Source organism: Rhagoletis pomonella, unplaced genomic scaffold, assembly GCF_013731165.1.
Source record: "Rhagoletis pomonella isolate Grant_MI unplaced genomic scaffold, Rhpom_1.0 Rhpom_scaffold_00005, whole genome shotgun sequence".
NCBI lineage: Eukaryota > Metazoa > Arthropoda > Insecta > Diptera > Tephritidae > Rhagoletis > Rhagoletis pomonella.
The window spans coordinates 65418103-65438003 of NW_023458559.1; the positions used below are offsets into that span (position 1 = coordinate 65418103).

Consider the following 19901-nt stretch of genomic DNA (forward strand, 5'->3'; position numbering starts at 1 on the left):
ATGTACATACAGTCAGTGTCAAATGTAAATGTACACGTTGTTCTAGTCCAGGTGTATTTAACAAGATGTGTGCGACTCTATTTTAAGGTACTATAATACCAAAAAGATATAAATAAACGTTTGACAATTCATAAAAAACAATCCAATTTGACTTTATAGAATGGTTCTTCTGAGAGCAATGTTAAATTCAATTTTAGTCATGATACATATATTTAAAGATAAACCGCTCGCTCAATTCTTCGGCCATCATTTACTTTTTGAAGTTTGTCTACTTTATAAAATTGAAATTTTGAGAGCAACTCAAAGGCCAAATAACAGTAAAACAAAAAAACAAATAGATGAAATTATTCAAATTTTCTTTTATTTGAGACTAATAATGAGAACGTATTTGTGAGATTGAAAATTTGAAAACATTTTGGTTATGTTAGCAAACTTCAAAAATGTTCGGGCTGCCTCCCAGTGGTTTTCCTTGAAGTTTTTGTATCATGGTTCTAGTATAATATTCACAGTTACACGACCGCATATAATGACCGACCGCTTATAATGACGTAAACACAACCTAGAATTTGATTTTTATACAAATTACTATGAGGGTACATCCGCTTAATACGACTCCGCTTTAAGCGACGAAATTTATGAATAAATTGTCCGGTTAAATCGACGAAAGTCTTAAAAATTTACAGAGAATTAGAAGCTTCGCACAACATATTGTTACATGTTATGCAGTGGCTGAACATTGAAGACGCCTAGTGTGGATAGCGGTTAGTCCACAGCAAATTTTTCATTCGAATTTTTTCAACAGACGTCAATTGCATTTTTGTTCGTCAAAAATACTTAAGTAATGTGCACTCGATAGTTGAAATGTCAGTTGATTAATCACTACGTGCGCAAAAATGTCGTATAGCAGAAATATACAAAAAAAAAAATAAAAATTCAAAAGAGCAGTTCTGCTTATACGACGTCCGGTTAGTACGGCATATTTTCACCGGTCCCTTGGAAGTCGTTATAACCGAATTCTACTGTATTTTTCATTAATTATTTATGAAAATATAGGTAATTCTATGACATAAACCGTGAAGGTAAATAATAAAGTAAACAAAGTTTTTTCACACTTTTTAAGTTAAAAAAAAAAAAAAAAATTTCCATCAAAATTTAAAAAACTTTGTTAAGGATTTCTAGAAAATTTTCGAGTATGCAGTTTTGTAGCCCGTTCAATAGTGCAAGTTTCAAGTCGCTGGAAATTACCGTTGTTTTTTTAGATTTTTTTTGTGGAGGGTGTAAATTTTTATATGGGAGAAACGCTAAAATTGAATACAAAACTACATACTCAAAAATCCTCTAGAAATTCTAAATAAAAATTTTGAATTTTTGTGAACTTTATATAAAGTATGAAACGAAAAAAATTGTTCATTAAAATTATTGTGAATATTATAATAGAACAAGGTGTACACTTACATTTGACTCTGACTGTATTTACATACATAAACTTCGAATGACTTATCGGCACGTTTTAGATACATAAATGGATGTATTCTTGTAAATCATACAATTATTTCATGTTCTATGCTATTGATACAAGCTTTTCTCTAATAATTCAATCCAGACTCAACTTTCGAAATCAGTTTTTGTGCACCAAATTATTAACACATTTTTGAACTTTGTAAATATGATTATTTACGCTTAGCTTAGCCCTTAAGCGAATAAGAAAATTTGAGTACCAAAAAAATATGTCCTTTTTATTGGAGTTTATACGGCATATGAAATTTTTGTAGGCTCTTTATACATGTATATAAATTTGAATAATTATTATAAGTAAGCTGTTTGATTAGGGGTGTATTTGGTACTCTTCTAAGCCGTTATTAGATTTATAAGTGATTTTTGTATTATACTACAGACATAGTATGTATGTACATACAGTATCGGTCATATCTATAGCACGCCATTTCAAAGTGATATTGTGTGCCACTTATGTTTATTTATTTATTTTTAAGAATTTTCAATTAAAATACAGTTTTTTCTCTAACAAACCCCATATAAACCCAAGTTTAACAATTTGTAGAAAACTTCAAAAAAGTGCAACAAATTTTCACCTAAGTTTCAAACTTTTTTCTCTGAAGTTTTAGAATTTTTTCGAGTACACAGTTTTTTAGCCCAATCAATTTTAGTCTGATAATGTGCAAGTTTCAAGTGACTGAAAGTTACCGTCGATTTTTTAGAATTTTTTTCGCCAAAGGTGCTGCGGTTTTCATCCATATACAAATAATTTGAGTTTATTCATTATATGGAAGCCAATGCGACAAAAAAAATTCTAAAAAATTAACGGTAATTCGTAGCCACTTGAAATTTGCACATTATCAGACTAAAATTGCAGTGGCTAAAAAAATGTGTACTCGAAAAAATTCTAACACTTCCGAGAAAAAAGTTTGAAACTTAGTTGAAACTTTGTTGCACTTTTTTGAAGTTTTCTACAAATTGTTAAACTTGGGTTTATATGGGGTTTGTTAGAGAAAGAACTGTATTTTAATTGAAAATTCTCAAAAATAAACAAATAAACATAAGTTGCACACAATATCACTTCGAAATGGCGTGCTATAGATATGACCGATACTGTACATACATACATACGTATATTCCATATACATATACAAATGTTAAAGGCCCTTGTTATTGACAATAGTCATTTATGTATAAAAAAAACTCTATAACTACGTGTCATTTACTTTATACTTTAAACCAATCGATTCTAAGTTTTTTAGTTGAGAAAAATAAATGTGAAATCTTGTCAGCCTAATAAAATGGTTTTTATCTATCAATCATCGCCCGGATACATACAATTTATAACACCTTATATCAAAAATGAGAGTGTGCTAAGTCCACTTTTTATGAAAACTCATACTTTTATATACGAAGCAAAGGATATTAAAAAAGCATTGATTCGAAAAGGATTAAGGCACTTTTTCTAATTTTCTCGGTTATATGCAATGAAAGGAAAGTTTGCTAAGTCCAAAAGAGACACCGAAAATCCGACCAAATCAAAATAATACGAAATCTTTTAATAAAGATCGAATCCTTCTTATTCGTATGCAGCTTTGCTTCGCTTTATGCATGCAAAATGTTGTATTCAAAGATTTGCAAAATATTTAAATAAAATGGCTAAAAGAAGTTTTTACCTCTCTCTCTCTCTCTCTCTATTTGAGTTAATTTTGTCACAATTTATACAATAATTCATTGTTATATTTTGTACAAAAATATGCACTAAATTTAACACTAGATAGGAAATATATTGTTATCAAACACTTCAAATAAATTTAATACCTAAAATAGTTATGGCTGTATATTCTTAAAATTATACTCATTGTTCGAAATATAGCGTCTTATACATATTTCAAGACTGGACGAATATATATACTTATACTGTACATCCAACATGCGCCTGTTGCTTCGCGTCAGTTTTCGTAGATAGGCTGGTTGGTTACCATTCCCACTTGTGGTGTTATCCATTCCCTTTTCATACATTTCTACGCCAATTGCGTATTCTTTTATCCAAATGCTGCTTGCAAACAGTTGCTAAAACATTCAATGCCAAATCAACATCATCATAGGTGACGCAGAGTGGTGGGCGTATGGAGAGTATCTAGATGGGGTAGAGTAAAAAAATTATTAAATGAATTTTTTCAAGTGACTTTCGGCTACAATTTATTTCTAGGTGTACGAACGTGCTGTGTAAAATGGAGGGTAAAAGAGTTGATGAAATATATTTAGTAGCGACGAGTTTCCAAAAAGTTTTTGCTTGACAGGAATGGATGAAGGTAAAAATTTTGGTGGTACTCGTAAGAGCTTAGAACTAATCAAAATAAGTTTCAATAGAATATCTGTCAAAAAATCTGCAACTAACTACTCAAAAATTTTGTTATGATTGATACAAATATAAATCTTTCTTAATAAATATTATTTATAAAACGAGATATCTTTTTACACAAAAATTTTTAAATTTTCATAACTAGCTCTGATCAAAAATTAAGGTTATAATCTTATTGAAGGTAACAAATATTTTAATTATGTTATAACTATTTGAGAAAATAGAGCACTTGGAACAAGTTATTTGTTCCTTTCTTATTTGATACGAAATTTTAATTAATATGACTTTTCGAAAGACGGCCAAAATATTCAAATAAATCATTCGACATTGTTTAATTCCTACTTTTTATTTCTATTGTATTTTTCTTTTGTTAATTTTTAATTAAAACTATTTTACTTTGGTCATACGTATAGCAATTTATATAATACTTTTTATTTATTCAGGAGTTGTATTGCATTATTGTGTTTTGTTTTTAATTTATTTAATTTTTAATTTTTTAATTTTTTTTTCAGGCAGTTGGCTTTATTATGAATCGATCAAACTAAGGCGAATTCATATAAGGTGGTGTTACCAGAGCAGCTCATTTCAAGGCGAATTGTGGATTAAACGTGCATATTATTTTATATTTCAAATAGTTTTGATTAGTTCTGATATGAATTTTCTCACTATTCTCTACATTGTTTTTGAAGCTCTGAATGTTAAATTTTTTATTTCTTTTATAATTCTTTTAATTTATATATAATTAGTGCTGGTTACTAAAATTAGCGATTGTGTTCATACTCTCATCGCTGGAGCTAGCTAGTTGCTTCGTTTTTGTAAAACCCATAGACCTGTTTCAATATTGGGAATATTGAAAGCATCCAATCTGTAGCTATGAACATATAATTATATACAAACATATATCGGTAAGTACTGCACAAGTTTTGAATTTTTCAACAAATATTTCGAAAAAAATTTTATTTGCAAAACATATTTATAAAAAAAAAAAATTGTTTTCTCCACCATTTGAAACATACACGATTTTTATGCCTTACTAAAATAAAGATAATTTTTTTTTCAAAATCTTTATTTGATAAATATTTGTGACACATTACCAGTTAATACATAACTTATAAAATCTTAGCTATTATTGAAACCATAAAAATACGCTTAAATACTAAAAGTCATTAAGGGTAATCCCAAATTATTAAAAACTATAAAAGACACAAAAATACATTAAAAGCTATAAATGCAGTTGAGTAGAGTATTTTTTGAGTGGGATCCCTATTAAAAAATAACACTTAGGTTTACAAAAGGATCACCTCAAATTAGGCTTTGTAAATAATTCTTAAATTCTTAATTCAAAATTTAAATAAGTAGTCAGATCCTCATATGGTTAACTTAATATGTAGCGGCCCTATCTAACAATTTTGTTTCTTTACACAGTAGTTATAAAGTTCTTCAGTTGCAATTTTCTGTTTTTAAATATCGATAAACACACATTTTTTGATTTCTTTAGTGAGTAATTTAGCGATTTTTGTGCAGAGCTGAATTTCAAACGAAAATTAATTAGGGCCATGCTTCATTAAGGTAACGATATGTAGATTCTTTAGTCTATATTTAGGAGCACTTCGGGGTAGTATACAGTAGGGTTGTTGCAAAAGCAACAACAAAAAGTTGTATAAAGCAAGTAAAGTAGGAACGATACACCATTTGTATGTAATTCTCGAAATTTCATGATTGCAAGCGGAACCAAGTTTTGTAATTTAAATGGAAATTGAGGCAGGCGAGTAAAAAAATATCATTTAGTTTCGTGTTAAGTAACTATTATCAGTCATGTTAAGAAATAAAACCGGTGTCTAACTGTATTTTATTCATAACTTCTGCTATAGCGCACGCCAAAGTATCCACCGCAAATTTAACATCCTTTTTCGAAATGCACATTGGTGGCTTAATACGGAACACCTGAAAGAAAGAGTGAGAGCGGGGGAAAGAAAAAGTTGTGATGGGATAGAAAAAGGAGGGTGGTTAGTATGGACGATAATGTCTGTTACAATTGTGCTAATTCCAGTTTATTAAAAAAAAAACTTTTAGCAAGCTAACATCAAAAATGCCCCTAGCTTAAGCTTTTGTAACCAATAATCTATACTCACATTGCCATTTAAACCGCCTCGTCCGAAGAGCACACCCATATCCTTGCAGGTCTCCCAAATTTCCATTACATGTGGCGCGCTAAGTGGCGTCTTTGTTGCGCGATCTGATACCAATTCCACACCAATCATTAAGCCCTTACCGCGCACGTCACCTATAATCTCGTAGCGTTCACGCAACTCCGCCAAACTCTGCAGGAAGTAAGTGCCCACTTCCAAAGAATTCTTCTGCAGTTTTTCCTCTTCAATAACGTCCAACACCGAGATACCCACAGCGCTGGCCATTGGATTACCGCCATAGGTGTTGAAATGCAATGCCTGGCCCAGTGAGGCAGCTATCTTGGGCGTAGTTACCACAGCTGCCAGCGGAAAGCCGTTACCGATGCCTATGTTTTAAGTTGTTTTTTTTTTCAGTTGTGTTCACTTGCGATAAGCTATGCAATAATGCATTCTTGACTCACCCTTTGCCATTGTTACGATATCCGGTATGAATTCGTGTCCCTCAAATCCCCAGAAATGCTCGCCGGTGCGGCCGAAACCAGTTTGCACCTCGTCGGCAACGAACAACCCGCCATTTGCGCGCACCAAATCAGCTGCTTTCTTTATGTATCCCTTCGGATATTGTACGGTGCCACCAACACCCTGTATGGATTCTGCAAACATGGCGGCCACACGTCCACGTGGCAGAGAGTATTTGAAAACTTCCTCCAGCTGTTCATAATACTGCGCACCAGCCACGCAGCCAGTCTCCTGCGTGCAGTCGCACTTCCGATCCGTTTGTATGGGCGAATCACGACATGCCGCGCCACCCCAAATGCCTGTGTAGGGGTCAGGATTCATAACGTGGTGTATGCCATTGCTGGTGCCGGGCAGCGGAAAACGCCAGGTTGAGAGCGCGGTAAGACCCATGGTATAGGGTGACATGCCATGGTAGGCATTACGGAATGTAATAATATCCTGGTTGCCTGTGTGCATGCGCGCCATCAGCATAGCAAGATCATTGGCTTCTGAGCCCGAGTTAACAAAGCATACGGCCTTCAGTTCGCCGGGAAATTTGGCTGTCAAGCGTTCGGCGTATTCGTGAATTTTTGGGTGTAGGTAAATGTTTGTCGTGTGCCATAGTGTGTTGATCTGTTCCTCAAGGGCACGGTTCACTTTGCTGTTTGGGTAAAGTAAGAACTACAAAAGAAAGTAAAGTAAAGTTTTACAGCTTTGACTTACGGATGACAATGTCCCACGGAAACTGTAACAATACCGCCAAACATATCCAGATAGCGGCGACCTTCATGATCGAACAGCCATTGCATGTGCCCGTTGTGTATGAGGAGAGGCTTCTTGAAATGCGGCACAATGTTTGGTGTTATATGTTTTTGCCGTATCTCCATGACTTTCTCATAACTTGGACCCGTGTAAGTTGGTGGTTGGTAGTCGGAATCGGGCATTTCGCTTTGTATGTCTGGCATCACAGCCGGTGAGGCTTTCGAATGCAGTGTTGAGCTGGCCCGTTGTTGGAGGCCTTGATGCAGCAAACGTGCCGTTAGGACTGCAAAAAAAAGGAATGGTATTGAGGTTAAATAGTGCGTTTTTGGAATAATAAAATGTGATAAACTAAGACAATCGCCGACCGGTCTGGCGCTTACACATTTGGCTAAGTGTTTTCGAGCATTGTGATGGAGACTGCGGTTTTATGACCGTTTTAAATCTTTTATGATCCAAAAAAATTAAATCAGAAAAAAAAACGGTGATAATATGACCGAAAAACTAAAAATTGAAAATAACGATTAAAAAAAAATCAAAATAACGATTATTCTTGATCGAAAATATAAAAATCATAAAATAACGGTTAAATTGGATCGGAAAATTCAAAATCTAATTTTAACGGTTAATTTATGAAATTTATTATAAAGATCATGCGTCCACTTCTTCCGGAACAAAAGTCCAGTTTTTAAAAGTGCGACTAAAATATGTGTGATTTTGTGAGCCGAATCTTCTATTAATTCAATTCATTTCAAGAACAAATGCTTTTATAAACTTTTATAATAACAGAAGAAAAACATAATCAAATAACTAAATAACATAACCTCATTCAAGAATCGGCCATAAACGGCCGATGCCGATTCTTTTGGCCTATACTGGCCCCGGCATCGGCCGATTAATCGGTCGGACTCTATTGCTAAGTGCTTTTCGGAATTCACCACATACCTTCTAGTATACAAAACACATTACTTTAACATGCTCAAGCCATTAGAGGTAAGCGAGAAATTGTAAAAATGCTTTCCCACTACATTACTTGAAAAAGTTTTTGCTGGGTGGTTGAGTAACTCAAATCTTGACCTAGCCCGCTCAAACAATTTAAATTTCTCTTGCGAACATTTACAACTAATAAATGTGAATTGAGGTAGTCACGTGCCACTTGAGCTTTTTTTATAAGCATTTTATGTAACTAAATATATGTGTGTGTACATAAACATATGTCTGTTTGTGCGTATTGTTTACAATTTCTATTCTTTTAGCGTTACCGATTTGCATCAACGCCTACGATGCTGATTGTATTATTTTACTTTACATACAGTGGAAAAACTTGAAATTACACTTTCACATAGGGTGCATCACTCTCCATAAAAGAAAATTGTTACTATTTTTCCATTAGATTTATAAAATTTATTATATTTTAAGATTTTTGCCAGAATATTTCGGAAAAATATTAGGATTTATTTCCGTCACCTGGACCGATTTGAAAATACCTCGAAAAATCTCATTATTTCAATTCCGTTGATATAATGTCCAAACATATTTATGGAGACCTTTTGAGCTCTTCCAACATATGAGGTGATTTTTTGGGAAAAAAATATTTTTAAAACGCTAAATTTATAAAAAATAAAAAAATTAATTTTTGGAGTGAGGCGCCCTAATTTACATACAGACATATTTAGCTGCATAAATGTATTGAAATATTTATTTACATACTCGCATTGCATTCGTTGTATAACGTGTAGCCAATTAATCCTCTATCACCAGGCCGGCTATAGGGCGGAGCAAGCGGGCGGCCCCCCTTGGCGCCGAATTCGGGGGGCGCAAAATTTTGAAGTGGCGTTTAATTTTTTTATTGCATAAAATTTGCAAATGTGAAAATCTGCAATTAATAGATATCTTATCATTCTGCTAAGACTTACTCGGCTTAAATAAACATCTATTCAGTAAATCAAATGCAGAAAATTGAAACTCGCTGCAAGATCATTATATTAGATATGCCCACGCCATAAAACGTTAGTTAGCCAGTACTTTACAACAATAAAAAAAACATCCAGCTCGCGAAAGAGCTGGTTATGAATTTGCAGTTAATGTTTGTAGTAGGCTTAGATTTTTAAAATTTTCGCTAATCCACATCGAAGTCAATGATCGGACTTCATAAAAAATGTGTGTGGTAGAATCTGGAAAAAAATGTAGATTTCAAAAAAATGTGGTTAATCTCAGGTTTTGGATCAAACTTTGTACAAAAATTCAAAAAAAAAAATCTGCAAGGTTTAACCTAAATTGCAAACATTTTAATTAGAATCTAAAACAAAATTAATTGTAGTATAATAAAGTGCAAGATTTAAGTTGCTAAAAATTGGGCTGAGTTTCGGCAATTTTTGTTCTTCTCAAGAAAAAGTAAACAACGGTCTAGAAACTTTAGTTACACTGGAATTTGCTAATACTTTCACAAAAATCGCCGGTTTTTATCATTTTCGCTATTAATTCTTTTTATAAATCACGCATTTTACAATTTAATACAACAAAAGCACGTTTCCTTTTGAAAAATTGAATATTGAGAAAATTTACTATTTTACAGTTTATTTTATCCTCGCATTCCGTCTGTTGTTAGTGTTTAGTGTTTGACAATTTTTGGGGTGAGGGGGGTGAGTAAGTTATGTGACATTTGGTATTTGTGACTTTTAGTTTTCCCGCTCTAAGCCCAACTGGTTTTTTTTTCATCAACTGTCACCATGACATTTTTCTACCTACCTCCATATAGTCAAAACACTGTGCGTCGTTGCTTTTAAAGCCGGCCCTGTCTATCACTAATACTAACAGTGAATAGTCGCCACAAAGCCATTGCGCTGTTCATGATCATGGACTTGCAATAATCTGCACTCAAATGCACTCAATTAACGTACAAGTACATACATATGTATGCACTTGAGAAATTAATTGTAGTAAATTGTAATTGTAAGTATAGAACACGTGATCTCCTCTCTGGAGAGGTGTATCCTGTACTCAGTGTGCTTATAAAGAAAATTCGTTATCAATATTTATTTAAATTAATTTTATAATTTTTTTATTTTTCAATTAAACGCTTGCTATTTACATACATACATACATACATACATAGATAGATAGATAGATAGATAGTTGTCCATTCGTAGCACAATATGCACTTAAATGAAGCATAGAAATCTATTAAAAACCTGACATTATGTGAACATATGTACATACATATATACAAATGTATGTATGTATGTATGTATGTACATACATAAATATGCAAGCTGATAAGGCGCATATTCCGAATCCAGTTCAGTACGCAATACCAATGACAATGTTTGATGACTTTATGATCTACATATAAATTAGATCTTTTGCTATCAATAATTACTTTTTTCCACTTACCCGCGATTATTAGTTTTGAGAAGTGAGCATTTCTATGTAGTAGATATTGATAAGAGCAATACAATTATTTGAACTTCGTGCAATGCTTATCTACTATTGATTTAGTAGTAATTTTTTGACAGATACTTAATATTTTATCTTATCTACTGTGAAGTGTGTGTGCCTAGAGTATTCAAAATGATATTAGGTATCTCAGTAATTTCAAGTTTCATTAGTAATCATCTAATCAACAGCCACCCGCGTAGCCGATGGGAAATGAGTTACGTACGTCTATTACGACTGCCCAGATGAGCTACAAATATTGAAATAAGGTTTCAGTTAAATTTTGCTTGATTTAAAAAATTCGGATATAATTTGGTAGAATAATAGAATCTCTCCAGGCAGTATTTCCATATTGTGATGTGGGCAGGACAAAATGGATAAAATGTTTTTTTATTTTCTGTCGGTGAATGCTTCTTCATTAGAGATAGATAGATTGATAGTTAAAAGAGGCATACACTGCGTTCTAACAGATTCATTGTGACATAATCCTACAGCCCCCAAAAAGTTGAGAAGACCTTTCGGAGGTAGGGAGTGTATGTGCTAGGAATGTTAATGCCGGGAGTTTACACTGATGGCAAGCATATAAACTCCTTTCTTGAACATTATTGGCTATACATATTTATATTTTTTTATTTAATAATGAATATTTTTTCATAAATGTCTAGCTCATTATATTATATTATAATTTTACACACAAAAATCAATATATTTGTGAAACCATGGGCCAAATATTGTAAAATTGCGTTTTGTGGTTTTCACCTTGACGTAAGTAATTCCAAAATTATTAAAAAAATTCAGTGAAATGTGCTTAGGGAAGAAGTATGGGTATCAAGTGGGTGGTTTTGAAAAATGCAACAGCTGTGTCATCAAATGTTCATTTTAAATGTTCATATCATTTGTTAATATTTTAAGATTATAAAAGTATTCAGCGTAGATGCATAGACCTGCAGAGGCCCGTGTAGTATTCCATAACGTAATCTAAACTCTGTATTTTCTACAGTTGTTTTCATGTTTATTTTTTGGTTTATCTAATTTTCTATTTCATAACGTTTCTAGGCACAAGTATAATAAAGTATTTTAGTTTAATAAAGGCAAGTTTGAAGTAGCTGGGACTTATCGTTGATTTTTGGCAATTTTTTGTTCACGCATTTTCTTCCATACAAAGTATGTTCGAGATTTTTGCTTTTCGTATTGAAGAAAATAATACCAAAATCCGCAAAAAATTATCAAAAGTCAACGCGAATTTTTAGCCACTTAAAACTGCACTTTTCCAGCTAGAAATTAATGGGCTATAAAACTGCATACCTGTTTTTTTTTCTAAAAAAAATCTTAGTAAAAAGTTTCTTGTTGTAAAATTTTATTGAATTTTTCTAATTAGTCTACAAAGTTTTAAATATGCATTTATATAGTTTTTCTAAGAAAGGGAGTGGTATTTAAAAAAAAAAAAACAATAATCATTAAACAAACAAAAGAAATATAGCCAAAGCTGGTCAAATTGTCGTGTCCCTATTATTTTTCACATGACTGTATGTGGGCGTGTCCAAGCCCGTCCACTTTTACATATTACAGTTTTTACTCTTAACAGAACTCACGATGAAAATTTTATCCCGATATGTCCATTAAAAGTATTTTTGCCCGCCCTCCCCATAGGTATAAATGCAACCATTGGGCATTCGTCGATTTGACGTGGACTGACCCATATGTATGCATGCAGTTCAAAATTTTGCAAAACAAAAACATTCTATAAAATACTTTGTACTATTGGCTATAAAAAAAAATAATGCCATGAAGCAACATTGAGTCCAAGTCGCCTAATGCCATATGTAGAGTACCAAATCTGCATATGCTGTCACTCACTCTATCGCACAAAATATGTTACAATATACACATAGATATGTATAAATGTACATACTATATGCCTATGTACGTTTTATTAATAAAAAAATTTTCATTAATTTTTGTATACATATATACACATGTATGTATATGATAAGAAACTGTACCGGTTGCTGTTGTTGTAGCTCTAGGCGTTTAATTTACTATTTATAGCCGATCAGCTTGTTTTCAAATTACAGAATTGTTGATGTTAGCTTTTTGGTAGATTGCATTTCCTTTTTTTTTTTGTTTTTTACTTGGAAGCTAAGATTATATTAATTACGTTCTGGTTGTAAAATGTTTAAAATTTGAATAATTATTGCTTTTACATATTTATTATTTAAATTCGATAAGTTTGCGTCCCACGTTATTTTAATTGTTAATCGTAAAAAAAAATATACAATCAAAGCAATTCGTTCGTTGTTATGCATATTTTAAGGCAGTTTTCTCTCAATAATATCGCTTGTATAACTAGCGATAGTCAGATATACACGCAGATCACTTCCGGGTGAATTTCAACCCCTGCCAATTTGAATTCAAAGTGACTTTGGATTAAATTAACTCGGAAGTGAATTGCAGAACCTGCCTGATAGATAAAAAAAAATGGCAATATTTTTTACAGCCATGTAGTTGAAAGTTTACAAAGGTTGGTTAAGAAATTTAAATTCCGCATTAATGCCGTATTTCCACTAGAAATTTAAATACCTAAAAACAAAAGAAATCTCCATATAAATATGTCATGGGGTAGAAGAAATAAACACAGGGGTATTTCTATGCTTGAATTTGTACTTAATTTTTCATTCCAATGCTTAGTGGAAACACGGCCTAATTCGGGTATTTCTTAATAACTTAATAATAACTTTCGTCCCTATTTTTTTTATTAAGAAAAAAGTTTCCTAATAATCTTATCTTAGTTTTAAATTAATAAAAAATTACTTTTAATAGACAACTGATCAGTTCTTAATTTAAATTTGGAAAACTTTAATACATAATATAGTTACATACATATAAAAATATTAAAAAAATATTTTTGTGCATTAACTCACCTAAAGCGTTCTTAGACATCATTTTTCTTGCTATTATCAATAAGTAGGTATTTATAAATATGTATATTGTACACCCGACTCCGCGTGACAATTATTGGAAATGGGCTTTATAAAACATTGTTGGTTTTCCGCCGTTTAAATGCCTTTTGCGCGCTGCACTTTTCAATATATGTAGATTTATAAAAGTTCAAAGAATTCTGCTCAAGTTCGCTTTTTAATTAATTTCCAACATTACATAAACTTTTTTGTTTGTTTGTAGTTACTTCATTAAAAAACGCATTTGAATATGAACTTTCGAGTGAGTCGCCAACACAAGCAATTCAACACCACTGCACTGAAAAGGAAACCAGCAAACACAAAAAAAAAGTACTTTATAGTAATCCAATAAACTAAGCACCAGTGAACTGCTTCAAATGGTGTCAACAACGCTACTAAATTTTTGATACAACTGAAAGCCACTTGGAAGCGAGGTGCGCACATACCAGAGACGCGCGCGCCACGCCACTAGTTGAGCGCGTCCAGCCAACAACAAAAGTTGGCTGCGGCGGCGCCAAGCCGCACCTATTTCGGCAGATTTGATGCTAGGAGCGCGCGGCTAGTGTGAAGTCTATAAACTGCAGTAGCAATCAGAACTAGCAATTGATAAAATATATATAGATACATATGTATATATTTACATGCCTACGCATTTGAATGTAGGCCCATATGTATGAGAGTTTGTATGTATATATGCGCACTTTTAGGCGCAGAAGCGTTCCTTTGTTGAATGTATTGACGCTTTGCTTCTTCTGAAGGTGTCTTCTGTTTGCCGGTGTTGGTTATGCTTGCTAGCGTTGCTTTGTTGGTCGCGCGCGCGTCGCACCGCATGCGGAAAAAAATTTATGAGGCGCCCAACTTGATCAGACACACGATCTGTGTGTGGTGAATGTATGTATGTACATTAGTGTGGGTCCAAAAATGTATGTGAAAAAGTAAAGTCGGAATTTTTATGCTCTCATCGCCTAGGACTGTTCTATGCCGAAAAAATAGCGATAAAGTACATGGAAAACTTTCACCACTGAGAAAAAACCGCTTTTCATAGCAGGGACCGAAAATAACATTTTTTTTTTTAAGAGTTAAACTTGGCCAAATATTTTTTAAGTCCGAAATAAAAGCCCTTTCCGGATAATAAACAAACGGTTTATACAAATTAAACAAATTCGGTATCAAATTAAAGAAGACTGAAATAGCTTCTAAACAAAAATAGCGAACGAAGGTTACCACCTCTATGTATATGTAGTATATATTTTTTTATTTAGTACAAAAGCAATTCATATACCTGACCCAAAGTTTGTAAATATTTTTCAATATTTTTGGTCCTTGTTTCGTAGAAATGCTATAGAATTCTGGAAAGTCAATATTTTTCGATCGGAAAATCTGTTTGTCTTCGGGAGATTCCAAATAATAATATTCAGTTGTTTATTTAACGATTTTTAGTATTAAAAAATGGTTAAACAACCCATTGGGTATTATTATTCCCGATCGAAAAATATTGATTTTCAAGATTTCTATGAAAAGTGGTATTTTCCCCATATAAAATACATGGAAAACTTTGAGCGCTTTGAGTGACCTCTTAATATTTTTTTAGTTTCAAAATAAAAAAGGGGTATATTTTCTTCGGTATAGAACAATCCTAGGGGCGCCAATAAAATTCCGACTTTACCTTTTTTTTTGGACCACCCTAATGTACATAGTAGAATTGCGCAGCGGTCGCGTGCATGCAGCACGCTGTCACACTCGTGCGCCGAACAGGGTATCTGTGATAACAGAAATCAAATGTGCGCACATATAGGAGAATATATGTATGGAAAGTAAATATGGAAAGTGGAGGTACTTATACATAACTAATTTGTGGTTCTGCCCTTTGAAATGTGGAAAGTGAAAACGAAAACGAAGACAAATCAGAGGTAAGTGACATTTGCTGTATTTTATATTATTTGCATAAATATATTAGGGGGCCTCACACTGCATTTAACAAAAATTAGTAGGCACTGCTCGGATATATGAAAAGACGTATTTTGGCCAAAGTCTGAGATAATCGTGAGGTGGCGTGAGCGAAAATCTGTCATAGTCTTAAAATATGTCACGTCTCTTAAAACATTACATGCCCCTGATGCAGACAGTTTCACGTTGAGCTTTCTTATTGCATACTCTTAGGCGCCTTTGTTACCCATTTAGCGATTTTTAGCAATAACCGTAACGGTTATGATCTTTATTACAAAAATCATAATTAAAATTGGATTTTTATTTTACAAATACAATTTTAGTTTTTTATGATCTTTGTTTTTCGACCAAGAATAATCGTTTTTTATAAATTTTTTTTTTTATAAAAAATAATCGATATTTTCTGACTTTTATTTTTTCGATCATATTATAACCGTTATTTTCAGATTTAATTTTTTAGGTCATAAAAGATTTAAAACTGCCATAGACACGCAATCCTCATCATAACGGTTGAAAGTGTTTGAAAAAATATAAATGCGAAAAGCTATTATTTTTGATGAAAAAAAAAATAAAAATCAATATTTAACGATTGTTCTTGATCGAAAAAAAATAGAAACCAAATTTTAATGATTATTCTTGATCAAAAAAAAATAATAAAATAAAACTTAAAAAAATAACGACTATAATATTTAAACGGCAATGTATGATCTGTAAATAAATTTTTGAAGTTCATCAACAATCTCTACTTAAACAATGCATCTGAAATTGTGCCTAAGGAAGTCTGCACACGGATCGTATGGCTTTAGACGCGTATTAGATGCTACATACGAAAGTTGTACGCTTTGATGCCGCAAACGTAGATTTAAATGAAGAGCAGCAAATCTCTTGGCGTACAGCAGTTTTTGTTTAAAATTTTCCTAGTGCGTGCATGCATTTCATAAACAGCTAAAACAATCAAATTCATGCAAATATTTGATAAATAACTGAAAATGAATTAAATAAATAACATCGTGCGACAAAAACAAAACAATTTTTTTCAAAGGGCTTTGAAATTTTTACAGATATGATTAATTCAAAAAAGTATTTAAAAAGATCAGTGCAATGTAGAATAACAATATCGGTACCAAAGAGAGAGAGAAAATTCTGTATAATTTAAGGACAATAAAGGTTTTGGGTTTACAAGGACGAATAGGTACTGAAATGCGCTTATAATAAATTTTATCTTTTTAAATTAATAAAGTTTGCAGGACGAAATTCGATGATGAGGTCGTGCATATATTAGTCCTCAAACAATAATTAAAAAAAAAATATAAATATTACAAATTTTTAAAAGATATTTTCCATACCGATTCGTCCTTATGCGCCGAAAAATGAGTTCTGTTATAATTCTACAGAATTTTTACTATTATATGATACCCATATTGTTATTCTCACATATGTTATACTACCCTATTGGCAGTAAGAGCTAGTACCGTTCGAAAACATTACTGTACAGATATATCGATAAACACGTACGAAAGAAAAGGAAGACATATGTACGTTTATAAATAAACATGTACACAACACATACACAAAAACGGCACTCACGCACACAATACATTCACAAAAACGATACTAGACTATCTCGCTTTGATTTCAGAATGCTTATAGGCAACGCAGATGGTGCGTCTGACTCGCGAGTCAACTGTGTACGTGTGGACTCGCCTTTCCACTACACGCAGTTGAGTCATCCAGATTCATACAAGACTCATGTCGGTGTAACTAACACACATTTATTTTTACTAACACATCCAAACCGACTCACGAGTCAGACGCACAGTGTATGCCGCCTATTACACATTGAGAAGTTAGCTTACTGCCAATATAGAAGTATTACATATATTATATTATTATAAATTGCACTGAATTAAAAAAAAAAAATTATTTTTTGAAATATTGATATTTTTAAAATTTCCAAGTCCTTTAAAAAAAAAACCCTGACGTCAGAGAGAAGAACTAAGTACGCAGTTTTACACAATTTACCCATAGTTTCGCGAATATATTAATTTTTGTGTGCGTAAAATTTACTGTCGCACGGTGTAATAATTTTTCATCACTTAAAAATTTTGCGCCTGATACTTTGACGCTTTGAAGTCGCTTCATGTGCAGATCTTGAGGCGTAGAGAAATGTTCGCTGCATAAAAAATTTAATACGCGTCTAATGCTATACGACCCGCGTGCAGACTGCCTAAGTGTGCTACGCGAATCTCATTGCAGAACCTCAATTTCTTTTCAATAAGATGAAGGTTTACTATCTTTCTAACGTTAAACGCTCGTTTCGAATCGAATGAAAGTAACTTCTAACAAATTGCATAAATTCACTTCAATTAAATCTCTTATCTAAAATCATATTTGGCAACGAATGGTTTGGGACTCCTTTCCAACTTTTACACTAGAATATTTTTTTTTATTTATACGCACCCTATACGCAGCTACGCATGAATATAAGGGGCGTTCCATACTAAAATGGACGGGGTTCACATTTCATGTGTTTGATTTGTTTGCAATTTTTAGGGTTGATGGATAAACATAAATACTAAATAAAAATTAAATTTGAGCTTGACCAATACATTTTTAAAAACTTTACAGCACAAAAAAAAAACAAATCGATCTAATAGTTTTCCAAATATCTCGAGAACGGGACGAGGAAAAAATTTGAAAAAAGCACACATACTACATACATCAGCTATTAAATCGATTTGTTTTTGTCTTTGCGCATTTTCATATGACCACTCATTATTTCTTATTTTCTTCAGTAGTAACTTGATTTTTGTTTGTGACAGAAAAGGCTTTAGCACAGATGCAAAAATTAATTGGTCAGAAACTATCAGTCCTATCGGAAAATGATGTATATATGGTTTATGGAGAGTTTCATTAGCTTTCATTAGACGTATCTCCTTTTAAGATTGTTAAATTGATTCGTAAGATATACGTGATTAAGTGGAACCACTTTTTGTTTTGAGCTGAATAACGGTAAATTGAAAATATCTCGAAAACGTATCCATAGAAAAAAAATTTGCTCGATTTACATAAAAATTGGATAGTGACGTCTGGAGAACAAAAACTAAACTAAAATTTGTGATCAAGCGAAGTGTGAACGCCGTCCATTTTGGTATGGAACGCCCCATAAATAAATGCATGCGATGGCTACTTACAATCTATGTTTAGCTCATATCTACTCTACATACATAAATATTTGTATCACAAAACCAAAGAAAGATAAACAAATTGAATCCAACTTGATTCGTAGTACTAGTTTCAATTGCATTTGTTATTACAGCTGCATCAGCAACTTGGCGCGGCGCTTCCCATCTCTCCCCCGCACTCTTACAACACCCTCCGCAGTCTGATGCAAATACGAAACCAGTTATTGTGCGTAAAGTGAAAAATCCAATTTAAGTTGCTTTGCCGTAGCTGATTGTTGTTTGCATTTTAGAGATATGCATAGATTCGAATGTACTATGTACCCACATACATACATACGTACATATGTATGTTTGTATGTACATACACCCACTAGAAAAAGTTTCCGAAAAAAGATTTTTTTTATAATATTTATACTTATCGTTACAATGTCGAAAAATTTAAATTATCTGCGAAGCAATCGAACCATATTCGCAAAATGAATGCACGCGCCAGATATTCTCATTCAGCCTTGTTGCACATAACCGAAGTGGTTAGGTTCGATTGCTTCGAAGATAATTTTAATTTTTCGACATTGTAGGTACTTTCAGCGTTCGTAAACCATTCGCCGATTACACTATGCGACAGTCAAAATCGGGATGGGATGAAACCAACGGGAAATATTATATCGGTCAAAAACAAGTTATACGTGTCACGGCGTTTCGCTGGGTCACGTCTAGGAATCGAGATATATATATAACTATCATATAGGGGAAATTGTCACCTTTGGTGGTCTTTTTTTGACATAACTCGAGAACCACTAGTCCGATTGTGCTCCAACAAATTTAAAAAAATTAAAAATTACAATTCCCTTAATCTGTTCATATAACGTTTTTCTATATAATCAACAGTATACAAGTATATTTTAGCTCACAGGTTTTCTTTTAAGTACACAGCGTATGTTAAGGCTTTACGTCACTCCCAAATAGATTATGCTTCTAGGGTTAAGAAAGCTTTAGTTTGAAAGTGTGATATTAAATGTTTTTCACAATAAACGGCGCCAATTTTCAATGATTATTGCGTCTCAGATTAAGACTGGAGAGGGGCGTTAGTTTAGTCGCATTGAGCTGGCATGTGAAGAGGTGGTTGGTGTCG

The 19901-nt window shown here is 32.8% G+C and overlaps 3 protein-coding genes across 3 annotated transcripts in view; 2 read left to right on the plus strand and 1 right to left on the minus strand.

The window, feature by feature from the left end:
* Positions 1-4522, plus strand: part of LOC118739361 (transmembrane protein 64-like) — a 23099-nt gene extending 18577 nt beyond the window's left edge. Inside the window, exon 3 of the mRNA XM_036470632.1 lies at positions 4372-4522. Within this exon, the coding sequence (XP_036326525.1) occupies positions 4372-4404 (33 nt within the window). The 3' untranslated portion in view covers positions 4405-4522. The remainder of the gene's footprint in view (positions 1-4371) is intronic.
* The window catches only part of LOC118739356 (calcium-transporting ATPase type 2C member 1-like), a 592847-nt gene that overhangs the window by 388160 nt on the left and 184786 nt on the right, over positions 1-19901 (plus strand). The window lies entirely within an intron of this gene.
* On the minus strand, positions 3509-13623 carry LOC118739359 (alanine--glyoxylate aminotransferase 2, mitochondrial-like). The gene is made up of 5 exons (XM_036470625.1): positions 13602-13623; positions 7210-7531; positions 6450-7147; positions 5992-6374; positions 3509-3634 (listed from the first exon to the last, which is right to left on the minus strand). Exons 1-5 carry the CDS (start codon positions 13621-13623, stop codon positions 3509-3511), a joined length of 1551 nt encoding a protein of 516 aa, XP_036326518.1.

Excerpts from the sequence above, each read along its gene's own strand:
- LOC118739359 (XM_036470625.1), bottom strand. The coding sequence starts at position 13,623 with ATGATGTCTAAGAACGCTTTAG. Across the intron at positions 7,532-13,601 it reads GATGTCTAAGAACGCTTTAG|TCCTAACGGCACGTTTGCTG; the intron begins GTGAGTTAATGC and ends TTTTTTTTGCAG. Across the intron at positions 6,375-6,449 it reads TATCGTAACAATGGCAAAGG|GCATCGGTAACGGCTTTCCG; the intron begins GTGAGTCAAGAA and ends CTTAAAACATAG.